Below are 17,881 nucleotides of genomic sequence, written 5' to 3'. Positions count from 1 at the left end.
ACTAAAAAGTAGAAAACAAGCCCCACAAGAATATTGTTGTTGATGGTAAGTATCGCAGGCGGGGACAACAAGAGGGTTACTTATAGTCATTTTGGTTGTTGGTTGTTAAATTCACCTTTCAGCAGAATCTTACTTAGGCAGGTATTTTCGTTGGTGGCGGTCAAGTTGGTCCCCGCCTGCGATACTTACCATCAACAACAATATTGTTGTGGGGCCTGTTTTCTTCTTTTTAGGGTTTTTTCTTCGGGTTTTTTGTTTTCTTATAATAATCAATTTTTTAAATTAATTATAGGCCTAATTCAACCTCTAAGATAAAGTCAAAGTCAAAATATTCTTTATTCAAATAGGCCTAGCAACAAGCACTTTTAAATCGTCAAATTTTACAAATATCTTAATCTAAATATCAGAGCAATTTATTGATGCAGTTAGATACGGCAAATATTAGGTAAATTATTGCAGATGACTAAATAAACATCCTGTATATTTCTGGTCTCTTAATTTGCTCTAATTATGTTCAAATTATTATCAGTACCTACAATATATATATTTATGAACAACAATACATTTACCATATTTTTTTTGTTATCTTATGGTTATCTTAAGGTTAACTAGTTCGACATCCTACCGTGTGTCACATGCTTTAAAAAAAACTTATTAAGCGGCATCAATTTGTCTCTAGAAAAACTCGTCGGCGATAAAAAATTGTCCCTCCTTTTATGTCTAATGCAATAAAAAGTGTTCTGGCGCACATGGCGTTATGTGTCTAGTTTAGTTTCTTGCTAACCGCTCCTTAAAAAGAGATCATGAGCTCTATTCAAGACGCTTTAATGATAGCTTGAGATATCGCTAATTTATAGACATCGATATAAAAAAAGAAAATGAACAAAACTCTGGGACCTAGTGCAAAAAATATTTGCAAAGAAATTTCCCGGCGCCTTATAGACTCAAGTGACCGGAGGGCTGGCACTGCTGGCAGCTACCTCGGCCAGAGGATAAGCCTGGCCATCCAGAAAGGTGCCAGCCTTCTGGGTACCATAATGCATGAAGGTGACCTGGGGAGTATTTTTTATTTATGTATTTTAGATGTATTATATTTTTATTTTAATCATTACTTTATTTATTTTGTTCTTTATTTAAGCTATAAAATATAATATAATAATTAAATATTAATGATATTTAAATGAATAAAAAACTAAATCCACCAGTACCCATAGTGTAAATAAATTCGATTTCCAAACGTGACGTACGCGTTTGCGTTTAGTGTCATTTTGTATTGGATTTCGAAAGAGCGCGCCAAGCGGGACATTTTGGAAACTCAAAATCCTATACAAAATGAGACTTAACGCAAACGCGTTCGTCACGTTATGATGTCGATCAAAGTTACACTAGGGGTACTGATATCTACACCTCGGGCGACAAGTATGGAGCCAACGTAATTTTCTTTAATATCTCATGTGTCTTTTAATATTATTGTATGTTGATAACAAAACTTATATTATACAATCGCAAAAAAGATAAAAATAGTCTCTAGTTAGTGCTTCTGGGCATTTTCCGCAAATCGACAACCATTGTGCCTATTTTGCGTGAAACGAGGTAGCGCTACTCTAACCACCCCAGCTCCTCCACGAAGCCTAGCAAAGTTTTCAGGTTGCTAACTGCCTCTTATAGTGTGCACGGAGTCCCTAGGTATTTAAATCAAAACACACCCTAAGTAAATATGCTAATTTATTGTAAAGATAAAAATACAAATTCGGAAAAGGTTAATAACGCCCTTTTTAATTACCTTTGGTACAAAATGTTGAATTGACTATTATCGTAACCAGAATTTGTTACTAGCTAATAATATGGTATAAATTGAATTGAATTAAAATGTACTGTTATGTATAATTTTGACTATTTTATTTTTTAATTGTTGATGAGTAGAAAAAGAACTATCTCATGAATCACAGATTTTGATGGTCATATAAGCTTGTTTTCATACTTTTGGCCTGGGGTGTAATTAATATCGCATCGTTTATAACCAAATGCACTTCTTGAGATTAATTTTGTTGAATTTTAGTAGCCGATTTTGATTTTCAGTGAAGCAATGTTACAAGGTGTCATTATATTAACTTGAATATAGCCTTATGGTATTACGCCCCAGGCGTTGAAGGACGTAACAAAATGTTCTACAGAGAAAACCATTTGACGTAAACATGGAAGTCATTCTAACTCTCGTTAGACTTGGATACTACTACTAAGTAGTTTTGAACGTCGTAACGTCGTCAAATTAGGTCTGAATCAATATGATTCAACAAATCAAGCCTCATAATGTTCTTATAAACTTCAAAATTATTCAAAATAGTGTACCTAACAACGCCGTTTAGCCAAAATAGAAATCTTTTTGGGTATATAAAGTAGGTAACCATAAATCAGGCCAGTATACTTGTGTCTTGATGTTTTGTTTCATTTTCATTACAAATTGAATAGACATAAGTTTACAGAAAATAATTTAACGTCGGCGTCGTCGTCGTCGTCGTCGCCGTCGTCGTCGTCGTCGTCGTCGTCGTCGCCGTCGTCGTCGTCGTCGTCGTCGTCGTCGTCGCCGTCGTCGTCGTCGTCGTAGTCGTCGTCGTCGTCGTCGTTTATAGATCTGTCGTATTAATCTTACCTATTTCGTATAGCTTTATTATAACTTCATTTTACAGCGCATTGGCGCTCCTTGTAATGCTTTAAAAAATTATCTCAATTAATATCACGCATCTTTGCGTATCGGCCGTACCTTGAATTTACTATAAACACACGTTTAATTTCAATTGGAATAACTTTAATAAGATTTAAGTTCAGACTCAATTTTAGCTTAAGTCACTAGTGCAATCGAATGACCATATAAATATATATAGCTTTGCGCATCTCAAACCAATGTCCTCGTAAATTTCACTGTGAGTGAACTATTAAAATCGCGCTCCAATGAGTGACATCTGTAATTAGAAAATCAGCTGTAAAAATAATTTGGAATTTCTTCCACAATAATACGGTAATTAATCGGACTAATGATGTGCCATCCAAATGTCTCCAAATTTGGGTATCGACATTCTCCGTTTTCAAAATTAAAGTTTCATTGATTTCTTATGAAAGTTTTCTGAAATTTCCAAGAAACTTCCCAACTTTTTTTGTTTTCAAATGTCATTTACGGTGGTCATAGGTAAAGCAGCAATAGGCATGTCTTCTATAAGTGGTTCTAGGAACGCGATGGGCAGTTAAGGTTTGACCGCCAAAGACGACCACAGACGCGCACGCGGTTACTTAATGACAACCGTATATGTATTGAAATAAAGTTTACTATGGCGAAATATCTAAAATAGTCGTGGAGCACAAAGGGTTAAAATTTTGACACGGCCGGTAAATGGGGCGTGACCGTCGGGTCACGACGACTCAAGGACGACCGACGAATGTCATTAGATGCACTGGAGATTTGGTCAGGGGCGCTATTCAAGGTGTTTTAATTATAGTTTGTGACATGGCTGTCAAAAGATTAAATTTGTTGAAGTAAGACAAAGTGTCGAATAATATTTTTTGATTTAATTATAGATCTTCTGTTATTTACTAGCATATAAAAAAAATACCCTTGGTGTATACGGCAAAAAACTTACCTATTTGACATGCAGAAAACCGTAATTTAAAAAAAGCCTTATTTGGTCGGTATAGTAAAAAAAGATTAAAAGACTTAAGGCGTTATTGTATCGCGCGGTTTTTCTTTCAAACTGGGCCGGACACAATGCAGTGTATTCAGAGATATAAATTGCAGAAGATTTTAATAAAAAATATTGTCTCATTACTAAGTCATGTGAGATATCCCAACAGCATTCTAAAAAAAAATGCTAATAGATTTGATTGTCTGATCTTACGCCATTGGTACGAGCAAATTAAAATTGTAGGGCTATTTATATGTACTATACAGTGGTAGTGCAGATAGGTATATATATACATATATATGTGTATATCATATTAATAATTATCAGGTCATAAATGTCTAATATGCGTAAATTGTAACACTAGATTAAGATTTAAGATATTTGCTTATTTTACTACCACTCTATGGATATCTACATTATTTATCCGAAATAAATACACTTATTATTATATATCATGTCATTCACGACGACGCGTAAAGTCACGTCTGAAAATATCGATACGAAAAATGTGCCAAAAAATATGTATACACCTTAATATATGGGCAATAAAGTAGTGTATACATATTTTTGGCAGTTTTTTCGTATTGATATTTTCAGGCGTGACCGTACCTTGACTCGTAATGTCATGTTATTAAAGGTTAGAACTGTCAAATCTGCGCGTCATCTTGAATGACATAAACTATACATACCTAGGATGGCCCCTTTAAATTTAATATGTATTTTGAACAGATACAATACACAATAAGTGAACCTTTCAACTATTTTTATGTCGCAAGTTCTCATTGATCTAATGACATTTACTTGACATTTTTGTACCGAATATGAGTCAAGTTTTAAAGTACATGTTGCACCAGTGACGCGGTCAATATAAAAGATAAACAACACTTGAATAATTTGAATTAAATTGCTATTACATATGACATTAGCCGCCATTCAGTGTCGTTTAAGGTCCATATTGATATAAATTAAGGCTGTTCAGACCTTAAATAAACATGAAAAATACATTTTGAAGGCTGTATTGTATGCGCTTTTGAAAGACCTTTTAGTGTGCATAAAGATGTAGGTAATTTTGAATTTTTTGGTCAAAACTTGAATTGATTTTTAATGACAATTTATATCATTTATACTTTGGTCATTTTATCTGGTACAGTAAGCATCAATATTAGCAGATAAAATAACGCGACAAAAGTATCTGCCAGTCTCTAATACTTTAAAAAGATATAGCTGATGATACCTGTATTTATACCTAAAGTTCTTATCCACAGAAATAAAAACTTTTTTATAGCCTCATTCGTTACTTTTGTTACTGACTATTGGTATGAGCGTTTCTTAAAAAAATGCTATTTTCATAAATTCTATATTTTTTCATAAATTTTGTGTATTTTCTACTCAGAATCACAATTCACTCGGAAGCTCTTTCGATCCTAATGAGATAAATAAGTCACAGATTTTTTTTCTACTTTGTTACCATTTTCCCATGTACTTTGTATGGCAGTAACAAACAGTAAAATATGAAAAATGTATGGAAATTTTGGGACACTTTTTTCTTCTATAAGGATGAAAACACAAATTGACTAAGTCCCACAGTAAGCTCAATAAGGCTTGTGTTGAGGGTACTTAGACAACGATATATATAATATATAAATATTTATAAATACTTAAATACATAGAAAACACCCATGACTCAGGAACAAATATCCATGCTCATCACATGAATAAATGCCCTTACCAGGATTTGAACACGGGACCATCAGCTTCGTAGGCAGGGTCACTACCCACTAGGCCAAACCGGTCGTCAAATATATAACACGAAAGTGGCAAAAAGGTCACATAAGAAAGTGGCGAAAAAAAGCTCAGTAATATTTCCTTAAACCATATAATCTGGTAGTGAGTTGTACCATTAGATATTCATTTTTAATAAAACTCAAATAAATACAGTTAATTACGTTTTCTAACGATATCAAAGCCACTCAAGAAGTGAAGAGTCATAATGATTTTGAATTTTATTAATTTCGAATCCAGAACACGTTAGGATATTTAAATCGTGGAATGCCAGTAACCGTATTCCAACCGGTTATGAGGTTACGGCGAATGCCGTTTATGTGGTGCCCTTCAGTCGAAACTAAAGGGCTTGAACACCATCGGTGCTCATCAGCCATTTACTTTGATTTTATGTAGCCAATGTCCATTAATTAATAAAAATGAGAAGTTTTTAAATGGAAGGATTCAGAAATTATTCAAAAAAGGGATAGAATAGGTACTTTATTAGAGACAAGAGTACGTACGGTAACTTACAAATATAAACGTATTAAATTTGTACAAAAGCGAACTCATCGCTTTAATGGACCCTGCCATATAGAACTACTAAACATTATAATCGCATTACATGATTAATTCTGATTTGGAACATACTGGAAAGGAAAAATATCGAGCAACAATATTTCACGACAGTATATATTTAGTTGTGTGGATGCAATCGGAAAAGAAAAACAATAGATTGACATTATTTTGTTAACAAGATTTATAACGAGCACTCTGCCCTGGCTACGCACGGGTCAACAAATAATACAATGCACCTAAACCTAACTCAAGAATCACTCAATTGGTAGGTGGAAACCGCATGAAAATCCGTTGAGTAGTTTTTGAGTTTATCGCGAACACACCGACAGACGCGGCGGGGGACTGTTTTATAGTGTAGGTAATGATTTAAGATGTTACCTATCAAATGGTGCTTTACTGCACTTTCATTAAATACCTAATGTATATTATCAAACTAAAAACCTACAGAAGATTAGGTGCTTGCGATTGAGTAGGTAATCATTATGTAATATAGCACCACATAGTTGTTAATTCGTTTTGACTTTACTGTCTCATCAAAGTCCTCACGACACAGGCTTAACCTAGTGTAGGCCAGTTAGGGTAGGGTAGTGCTGTTAATCTAATTACCTATAAGGTAAGGTGGGGTAAGACGAACATAGTTTATTTTGTTCGGGGCAAGACAAACAGTATGAGGATTCCATACAAGTATTTATCTTGACCCGGTGATAGCCTTTACCCCGCCTTACCTTATATTAAATTTATAATTACCTACTTCTGCTAACCCTGCCTGCTCGTAAATAAATAAATTTTGTATTTATATTTTTTTTGTATTTATATCTAGACTGACTACAAATCAGCTATCACCGCAAATACAAATGCATGTTCATAAGATACGTTACGTAGTAGGAAGCAGGCGGTCGAGCGTGCGTGCGAAAGGCCGCGACACCCGAGCCGCCACATCCCGGAGGTTGCGGTCTTCGCGACGTTCCCACAGGATTTTAGGGGCCACACATTGACGGCTGATGTGAAGGATTTTCAAGGTTCATTCACTTTTTATTGAGGTTATCCGTGATTGGAAATGACGCGGGTTAAACTCAGTACCTGGGCTATAACAGCGAAAATCGAAGTTCGTCAATTACGAGCATTTTTCTCTGTCACTCTAACTACGTCTTACTGAGAGTAAAAGAGAAAGATCCCCGCAATTTGCATATTTCGGGTTTGGCAGTAGGCCCCCTGGACTCCAATTCGTTACTACTACTACTTTGATCCCCGAATACACACACACAGTGACACAGTGTACTACGTTAATAATGATATGCAGTTGTGATCTAGAATTACGTGCACGAGGTTTTAAGATACCTATTTAATTAACGATCAGTCTAAAAAAATTTTTTTGTAAATATCGCGTAAGGTTACAGAAAGTTGAACCTCTGGAGAGAAAAGATCTGCCTAGAAAAACCCAGTTCGCTTCGGTTTTATATAAAGTACCTACCTGTTACAACCACATAGTAGTACTACTATGTAACTAACACAGCATAATTTTGTCTTTAAATTAGGCTATTACTGTGAATAGCTAAAGATAAGTGTTGAATCATAAGTGCTAAAAAATGAACAAAGAATGACTTAAGTATGACCTCGGCAATAAACTCAAAAGTTTGAAACAATCTATCCGCTATGCTAATTTAGATACGATATCGAACTTAGCAACAATGTGTAGGTGTTTAAGAAAAGCAAAAGTTGTTTCAAATCGCTTACAATCAAGTTAAAGTTTTGCATAATTGAATATACCGGCCGCTGTCGTTTCTAACGAAGTAATCTCAATTTATTTGTATTTTATACGAAACTCATCATATATCAGCAACTAGCAGTCACTACTCTATTCGATATAAAGTTATAATGAGCTTTCGATGCAATAGCTCACAACTTATGGTAATAGTTGACACGATTTGCATATTTTATTGAAAAGTCGTCGCTTATCTTACTACATTTCGCCATTCACAATTTGTTGCAACGAAATCAACGTATGAATCATCTAGTTAAATCAGATGGGATGAGTTGATTAAATATTTATAGTAATTCGATACTGTTGATAGGTATAATACTTAGTAATAGATTAGATAAAATACGCATCAAAGATCGTTGCAACCTTCATGCTTTTGCTCTTATTGGACTGATTAGCTACATACATTTTGAGAGGTATTCTAAATATACTCGTACCTTATAGTACCTATGCATGTTAACTTAAACGTTGTTGTCTGAACCTATGTGCATTATTCAAAGTGGGTAGAAAATTACCTACATAGGTATTAATATTGCATTGAATGATTCACTGGGCTTAGATTAATTTAGATAATATTTTAGTGACCCTAATTCGTGCCGCTGATGATAGTTCTGAGTTAAAGCATAATTTTCTAAATAAGATAGTAATAAAAAAATATTTTTAAGTTAATTAAAAATACGCGTAAACAATTGTGTTTATGTATGCAAATATAACTATATATTTTTGTTTAAGTAATTTACGTGTATTGACGTGCGCTCTTCATTACCGAGGTTCATATATTTTTTACTTGTTTTTGTTTTTACATGTAGGTACAGATATTTCTTTGCTATTCCGCTCAAAAAAAATCTCTATGGGTAATAAATAAGTACCTACCTAATGGTATGGTAAAACAAAAATCGTAATTAGGTACTAGAGAATTTCGCGTTGTAATGCCTGTTCCAATAATTTATAGGATAGCGGCTTTAGGAGTCTTTTTAACATAACAGTTTCCCTATATGATCAATCTGACATATACTTGACCATATAAAATAGACTGCCAATTACAAACTTTCACGCGCTTGGAAAACAAAAACGTAGATGAATTATGAAGTGTGTCACGTGCGTTCACCGGGTAAGGTCCGCCCGCTCTCCCGGTGGTCCTCGCGGGGCGGGGTCTCCGCGGCCACTCGCGGCGCCCGCGCCGCCGCCCCGCGCGGCGGAGGGGAGGGGAGCCCCACTTATCGGCACATCTTCGGTTAAAGTATGTTATCTGTTCACGCACTTTATGGATAGCGGCGTTCACATACGGATGGAAATGTGAGGTTTCGAGTGGGAAATTTTGAAGTAAATAGGTGCTTTAAGGCCCTGTGATTGTATAGTGGATTTCTAAATTTAACTAAATATAATTAAGCTTACTTGAATGCATTAATTAAACACCTAGAGAATAATACGTTTTAAGTGATAGGTAATATGGAAAAGTTAATAATGCAATGCAGGTAGAGAGAAACGATACAGAAAGTCATATTGATAAACATACATTCAAATTCTTTCAGAGTTCTTGTACCTATATAGGTAGATTAGATACGTTTATTTTATCTACTTTACCTACTCTTTAAAGATTAATGCCCGATTTACAATGTCAAATTGTTCAAACCTATGCTGACAAACCTACTTTTGTCAAAAGGCGCGAAATTCAAATTTTCTATGGACAGAACCCTTTGCGCCTACATGTTTTTAATTTTCTGCCTTTTCTACTGACGGAAATGACTTGCCAAACTATACTTATAAATGGATTACGTAAACGATGATTTGATCACTTAACACGCTTCCTTTATTTGGTAATTCACTAGTTGATTAATTAACAAAAAGACGTCACGCCCATGCCATGTTTTGAGCAAACATTTGATTTCAAAACTAGTAACGAATAGGCAAGAAAGGCTGCTTTATTTTGGTGTTATCTTGTAATGCGCAACCTTCTCAGACCGTTGAACCAAGTCCTTATCGTAACATCTATAGCTGTCAAACATTACTCGTCTCACGTCATACCGTACTTCGACTGTTGGCCGGTTCACGGAAACTCATTTCAAATTTAAGCAGATACTCCTGTAGAGTATTTATACATCTTAATTCTATTATTCCTCATAAACCTAAGTATCCGTTCCATCTAGCTATTTAGGTGTAGATGCACCTCAAGTTATAATCGTTTCATTATATAAACGGTAACAATGGTCAATTAAAAATCCAGCGGAAACGCTGACATATTTTTTGCTACCCCACATCTATTACCAAGTTCTTTACCGATCATGGTGTCTGTTAATATATTATCTGTAAGATGAATTGCATCCCGATGCGAAAAAAAAAACGCAAAGGTGGCCGACGCCTATTCAATGATTCGTGTGATGCGTTGAACAACAAACAAATATCGACAATAAGCGCTTGACTTTGAACGAAATCTAATTTGTGCGGTTATTGTATAACGCGTCCGGATGGGCGAGGCTTTGTGAGCAGAGATCGCCTGGATTTATCGGTCGGTTACACAACAAATCAAAATTTAACGAGCTCACGCAAACGACGCCAGCGGCCTTTCCATGCAGTGACGTATTGGCTTCTTCTTGTTCATTTGCGCATGCAATTGCACACCCTCTGTAATGTTGCCGATAATGAATAAGGACCAAGCGCGCTTCCATTTCTTTTGCTCTTGTACCCTTTTGGCTTCAGTGACGAGGCTTTGCGACCTTACTGCTTAGTAGCCTGTGCAACGCGAAGCATGCGGCAGCTTACCGACAACCGATTTCCCTTAATCTTTGGAATACCATTTAGCTTCACGTAAACACTTTTTGCAAAACTTTAGAATCCGAGATTACGGACAGGTACAGTTTAAGCTGGATAAGGATTTAGGTAAATAGTATTAGATTATAAACAAATATGTTAACGGAGTTAACCTGAGCTAGGTAAACTTTTTTGATTAGTTTTTTTTGAAGTACAATGGTAAAAAGATTTCGTAAAATGGATTGAAATCCGCTAAAATTCGTGTTAGCGATTAGGGGTTTGGAATTCCGTGGGAAGCTCGTAGTAACAAGAGAGGTAAGCTACCTGCGAGCTCCGCCGATAGCCTGCTCGGTCACATTCGCTTTGTTTCGCATCTTATCGGATTTTAATTACCGGCGCATTATTCCTTAAAGGGATATGACTGCTCCGAGCTAATTTACTATCGTCCTCTGCACGATTTTATGTTCGCGAGTTTATTTTATTGCTTTTACTCGCGCCATGTACGGGACACGCGAACGCGATGCATGCTCGTTTCATATTGATGCTTTATGGTTGGCGTGAAATTGAATAAGGCACGTCGAATATCAATGTATAATGTATCAAGGATCAAAAAGGATATTGAAAAATATTGAGATTAAAAATAAGCCGATTTATGGAAGCTGTAGGTACCTAAAGCACAGCCAAATTAAATTTAATTTGAATTTATCACATTCATTTGGGTTGCTTAAAAATTTAAAGGAGTTAAATTTGTGCCTTGAAAAAGGTAATAAGTTAAATAAGTATCTACTGCTCGAGAGAAGTATACCAACATGACCGCCGTCCTTACAAAAAGAGAAAACGTTTTTCCACTTCTACACATTTTCCATTCTCCATAATTTTTTAGTATGTTATTGACACAATTAAAAACTAGGTTTAGGTATAGGTTTTCCTTTTTTTTAATTTGTAATACGAAAAAATTTTTTTTTTAAGCCGAGACTATAAATCTGGAATATACATAATGCTGAAGCGATCCACATCAAAATCAAAGTGATTTGGTAAAATTTAGTTTGTGAAAAACGTTTTCTCCCGAAATGGAAATTCATAGAAAAAATACCGTTATATCGCTAGGAGCGCAAAGCTATTCCTCCCTCTTATTTAGGGTTTACTTTACATTGGACATGTTATACCCTTAGTATTGAAAACCATTAAATTAGCTTGAACCCTAAATGGCTTAACAATTAAAGTCCGTGACTGTACATATACCTAAAATCGAATTCAGTAAGATTGTACCCTGTTCTCGGTCAAATGAATCCCATTGATGTGCTAATTTTAATGTAGCGAGTAGATAACTTCGAAGGAGATAATTAATTGTTACCCGAATAAACACTGTTTTTGTCTTAAGACAGACAAAGCGTCTAGTACTAAATAATCTTACCACAGTTTCTCTAAGATTTCATTCAATTTCACTAAACTAGCCAATTAGTGGTTCTAAAGTCTGTGTTCATCATTTTGGGATGCGGCTTATAAGTCTTATAACAAAAAGTACTTGCCTAATAGCATTATAAGGGTATTAACAAAATATTTTTTCTATAAAACATTAGGATAAAACTTGTTCATTACTACTCGTACAACTAGGGAATACATATTATGTTTGGTATTTTTCGTAGTCATATTACTATATGTAGTTGTTTGTGTGTGTATTAACTTTTTTAAGAAATCAGAAATGATTCATTTGTAAAACACAGTTTCAAACTTTTACATAGAAATAACACACTATACATTTTTAATAATAAACAATTACAAAAGTCAATTATATACTAAAATAAATGTCATATAGGTGCTTACGATTACGAAAGAAAAAGCCGCAAAATTAAATGCTGAAGACGCTGGTTCGATCGCCGTCCTGGACTCTGGGGGCCTTTGTCAATTTTACATTGGCATATTTATATGATATCTGTGCAGTTGATTATTTACTTCCAAACTTGAACCTTCCTTATGTCGTGTAGCTCATTGCTGAGGGTCGTGGCTTCCACGAATTATTTTGCTGTGGTCTAACGCCTTCCACTGGTTGCGGCCTTGTGCTGATGGACCTTTGATTTTGTGCTGTCGCGGAACAGATCTGAAACTCGAACATTAAACTAAAAGTCATTCTTTATGAACACTTTCTAATAATGAACATATATCATTTACAGAATCGTCAAGCGGCATGGGTGCAGGCTGTTTCCCGGGCGGCGCGGTGGTGCACACGCCGGAGGGTGCGCGAGACATCGGCACCCTGCGGATAGGGGATCGAGTACTCGCTGCTGATGACAGCGGCAAGATGGTGTTCTCGGAGGTGAGTTGCTCTAGAGTTCCCTCGTGCTTTTAAAAGTGATGCACATGCCGGAGGGTGCGTGAGTTATCAGCACCCTGCAGATAGGAGACCAAGTGCTCTGATGACAGCGGCAAGATGGTGTACCCGGAGGTGAGGCTTGCTCAATATCTATGACGACTACTTTTATTTACTAGGACAAAATTTAAATAACATGTTGTATACTTAAATTATTGCTAGTTGCAATTAATAAATAATTAATGATTTGAATTGAATTGATTACAAATGGTACCTACTCTTCTCAGGGTGGGGGAATATATAACTTTTACATGTTTGTACTCGCACCGTAATACAAAAAAATCATATAAGAATTATATGATGATGACACAAACAAAACAACCCAAACTCAACAAAAGTCCTTAAAAGTGAGGATATTTTTAAAATCATTCAATCATCGTTTAATTTACTCAATCGCCATCGAATTAATTGACTATTCCTCAAGCATCAGACATTTTGTCCCATAGATCGCTAAAGCCCTCGAGAATCATTTAAGCTGAAACGTGATACTGAAACCGGATGCGAAGGGATAATTGGTTTCAGTCCAATAGCTACGGTATTTTTGCGGCGCCCTTTAGATTTTGTGTTTGCCAAAGTATGTCAGAGTTTAGAGGATTAAAGACTTAAGCCTATATTCAATGTTTTCAGGTTGTAACATTCATCGACCGAGATCCAAACGCGACTCGAAGATTCATAGAAGTGACAGCAGAGAACGGCGTAGCGATCACGGCTACTCCGTCGCATCTGCTCCTGCTGGCGGCCGCGGACGGCTGGCGGGAAGCGTTCGCGGGCGACGTGCGACCCGGTGACGTGCTGCTCACGCGCGGCACCGGCGGCGTCATGCGGCCTTCGCGCGTCACGCATACCCGACCCGTCCACAAGCGCGGGGTGTTCGCGCCGCTGACGAAAACGGGCACGATCATAGTGGACGACGCGCTAGCGTCCTGCTACGCCGTAGTCAAGAGCCACTCGCTGGCGCATGCTGTCATGGCGCCGCTCCGCTGGACGGCCGGCTGGAGCTCCGCCGACAGCCCACGAGGCGTCCACTGGTACGCCAGCGCGCTCTACTACGTCGGAGACGCCGTGTTACCGTCGTCGTACTCCTACCATTGATATTGTTAAGTGATAGTGGAACTTGCCGCGTCGCACGCGGGTCGTGCACCGCTCGGACGACTGTAAATAGAACCCAGTGTAAATACCCCGCCATTGTAAATATATTCGACTATAGAAATGTTCGACAACGATTTATATATGTATCCGATAGGAATTAATTTATTAAGTAGTCTTAGGACGTAAGCTGAGATCGCATAGGTATTATTTAGTTCAAAGTTTTGAATGTTTGTAAATTGTGTCGGTATTGTTATTCTGCACAATGCAGAAATAATTAAATGTATGCGCTTATGTCTTTTTAAGTATTTACCAGATAACTGTAAGTGAACGAGTTAGAGATGTAAGGTGTGGACTAAAGTTATTTTTCGTTAGCGATTCCGTTACCGATTGCGATCGGCACTGTTATGGTGCTGTTCGCCGACTGTCTCTTGTTAGGAAACATTCCAAGCCTCCAATCGATTGGCTTGCTAACAGATTTAGGTTTTAAATGTGTCGACGCATATGAATTTTACCTAAATCCTCTGAATTAGTACAAGGAATACTTCGAAATTAATTTCGTTGTGTCATACCTGACTCGAAATCCGTCATAATTTTTCGTGGATTCCAGCAAGTTTGATATCCTGCGACACAATTTATTTTTCCCGCGCCTGAAAGTTGAGAAATCGGATTCACTAAAAGCCCTTTTAATTTAACAACCCATATATACATCCAGAGCATCATTTGCGAATATGATAGCTATCCGTAAAGTTTCAGTTTCCTTAACATTCGAAAACTCGGGGGATGTTGGACGTTGTTTAGTTTGTGTACGACCCATATGCACGAACATCATTAGAAAATGATAAAATTGTGATCTTGGTACCTAAAACAGTGCCTTAAGATTTATTTATTGTTATTTATAAGCTTCTTATTTATAAATTGACGATAGCTAATAGATTTAACTAAAACCTATTCACCTTAACTTATTTTCGCATGACATATTTTCCACTTTCTTTTTTAATTTATTTTTCTCTCGATTCTTTATTAATTTATGCCCCTCTTTTGTTTATCTTTTTTTTTTCTTTTTGTTTCGAATGAAATCTTTGAATGTGCCTTATTTTATACATCTAACGTTTATTGTGGTCTGAGTTAAAGTTCTAGCTTGTGAAATATTTGAAATATTAACTTAGGAGTGTATTTTTAGCTTTAGCTTCTTTTGTATAAGTAAGCCGTCGTTGCCAACTGATGTTACAAACGCGTTGTTAACAAGTGCCGTTTGACAATGGCTGCAGAGGGCCTACCGCGAACACTGAAGTCCGCAAAATTCGAGCATCTTTCTGTTTTACTCTAATTAAGGCGTAATTAGAGTGAACGAGATAGTTGCTCGAATTTGACGACCTTCTATTTTCACGGTTATAGCCCAGATCGTATCAAAGATCGTGAACTGATGTTTGGGTTCCTATAGTTTGATTTAGTAAAATGTTGTCCGTTGACTGGCAACACCGTTTAGGAATAATATAAACATGCTTCCAAATTTTATTGCAGTTAATAACGTTTTACAATGAGCATAATGATCACTTTGTACAGTCGACCGTATGGAAACGGGCCAACATGGAACCACTTCATGTATAACTTGATGTTTATGCCTAAGTGACGTTAGTGTGAGGCCACACTGGTGCGTTGCGTTTTTTCGTCGCAGGCATCCTCGCAGCGTCGACGCTGCGTCATTTTACATTGAATGCGTTGCGACGACGCAACGCAACGCATCAGTGTGGCCTAGTCCTTATATACAAAACGAAGGCCCAGGGTTCCATTTTTCTGAGTGTACATGTTCCTAGACATGGCCTAAAAGGATTTATACAATAGATTTATTCATATAATAAGAATATACTTACGTAGCAGGTAAATCTGAAAGCTTTAACTAATATTTTGACAATAATATAATGCCATAAGTTTGCCATACAAACAGTTTAGTTTTAAAAACAGAAACTGAACTGTCAAGTAAATGACTTTGAAAAGCACAACAAGTTAAATATAATTTAATATTGTGAACATAACAATTAAATAAGTAGGGTAAAACCGATCTAAAATGAACACTCCTCTCATGAGTTAACGCTCACATTTGAATGTGACGATTGGAGAGGCATTCATTTTAAGGCCTGTGCACACCGGCTACGTGTGTAGTGTGTTGTAATATACAGATCTTTATGAAAGACGGCACACGGGTTGCGTAACGTGCGCGTGAACGGCCCCAACATTTTAGTCTACGCACACGCAGCAGGTGTGCTCTGGTCTTTAAGTTGGTTTTACTAGGATAAAGCTGTGGCATAAAAAGTAGGTAACTTAATTAAAATATTCAAATTATCAAGGAAGTCTATTAATATCTGACAAGGAATAACTTGATGTTTGACATGTCCATAAGTGTATGATATCTTTACCTATTATGTCATTATTTGGTAGACAAGTTTAGGTAAATTTACTCAATGTGTATAGGAATAAAATACAAAAATGTATTGTGCTTTTTATATTATTTATTTATTGCTGTTATTTTGTAACAATATAAAAAACTCCAATCAACTTAAGTTGTTCTATTATTTCCCTAGATATTTTTACATCATATATATATGAAATGACGAGTCTATATTTCAGTATGGTTGGTCTGAAAATAGACGTTTTATGTATTACTAACAATCAAAATAAAATGTTGGCTTTGTGAAAACGACTAGGTGTTTTCTTTTAAAATCATTTCGCAAAATATGTAAGTAATCATTTCATATACAGATGCCAATAAAATTAAAAGTATTGTTAACCCTTTGAACGCCAGGCCTATCGAATGCAGCGCATTGTGAACCTTGTCGGAATATACGAAGGTTGATATTGGGATAACGCGGCGCGCATTAGTTGACTTCTTGGGCGGTCAAACGTTTAAATAGCGAATTTTCGGTGTATTTCCATTTATGCTCGCCCCACGTGATTATGATCAGATGGCAATGAATCAGATGAATGCACATATTCCCATCTGTGCCCGGCAGATAGAAATACACCGAATTTTCGATAGAGCTTGTGCGCAAATCACGTGAGGTTCGATAGGAGGGGAGGGGGGTGTCACGAAAAAATCACGACAGATCACGTTGGGGAAGGGGGGTATAAGGAGACCTCACGTGTATTTTTCTATAGTGAACGAAACTAAGAAAAAATATCTACCACAAACTTTTGCCAGTTTCGTTAAACATATAAATCTTCACTTGGCACTTCTAAACAGCGAGTCTAAACAAGATTTACTCTATACAATACTATTTAACTTAAAAATTGATTGAATAAAAACTTTCAAAAAAATACACGTGAGGTGATGTGGGGGAGGGAGGGTTCGCCAAGAACCTCACCAAATATCACCAAGGGGGAGGGTGGAGTCAAAAAGTAGCCGAAAAAACCTCGCGTCATTTGTGCACAAGCCCATATCAAATATATTAATGTAATAGAGTATTTAGACAATAAATCAAATAGATAAAATATATCTTTACTGTGTGGCCTGCGCCTGCGATATTTCCGGACCGATACGACCTTCAAGAAAAGAGCGTACTCTTATCTTAATGGTCGGCAACGCACTTACGACCCCTCTAGTGTTACGGGTGTCAATGGGCGGCGGGTAAGGCATGAAACAGCAGACATTATTTCTGAGCGCTGGTGGCCTAGCGGTAAGAGCGTGCGACTTGCAATCCAGAGGTCGCGGGTTCAAACCCCGGCTCGGGCCAATGAGTTTTTTGGAACTTATTTACGAAATATTATTTGTTATTTAGCAGTCGCTTTTCGGTGAAGGAAAACATCGTGAGGAAATCGGACTAATCCCAATAAGGGGCCTAGTGTACCCTCTGGGTTGGAAGGCCATCTGGCAGTCGCTTCCGTAAAAACTAGTCCTTACACGAATTC

The 17,881-nt window shown here is 36.7% G+C and overlaps 1 protein-coding gene across 1 annotated transcript in view; it reads left to right on the top strand.

Moving 5' to 3' along the window:
- The window catches only part of LOC133520266 (indian hedgehog protein), a 56,549-nt gene extending 40,018 nt beyond the window's left edge, over window positions 1-16,531 (top strand). Inside the window, 2 exon segments of the mRNA XM_061854642.1 lie at window positions 12,693-12,835; window positions 13,517-16,531. Coding sequence (XP_061710626.1) covers window positions 12,693-12,835; window positions 13,517-13,981 — 608 coding nt within the window. The 3' untranslated portion in view covers window positions 13,982-16,531.
- The last annotated feature ends 1,350 nt before the right edge of the window (window positions 16,532-17,881 follow it).

This window comes from Cydia pomonella, chromosome 8, assembly GCF_033807575.1.
Source record: "Cydia pomonella isolate Wapato2018A chromosome 8, ilCydPomo1, whole genome shotgun sequence".
In the NCBI taxonomy this organism is placed as follows: domain Eukaryota; kingdom Metazoa; phylum Arthropoda; class Insecta; order Lepidoptera; family Tortricidae; genus Cydia; species Cydia pomonella.
The sequence above is the reverse complement of the archived record's forward strand: the minus strand, read 5'-3'. Positions and strand labels throughout refer to the sequence as shown.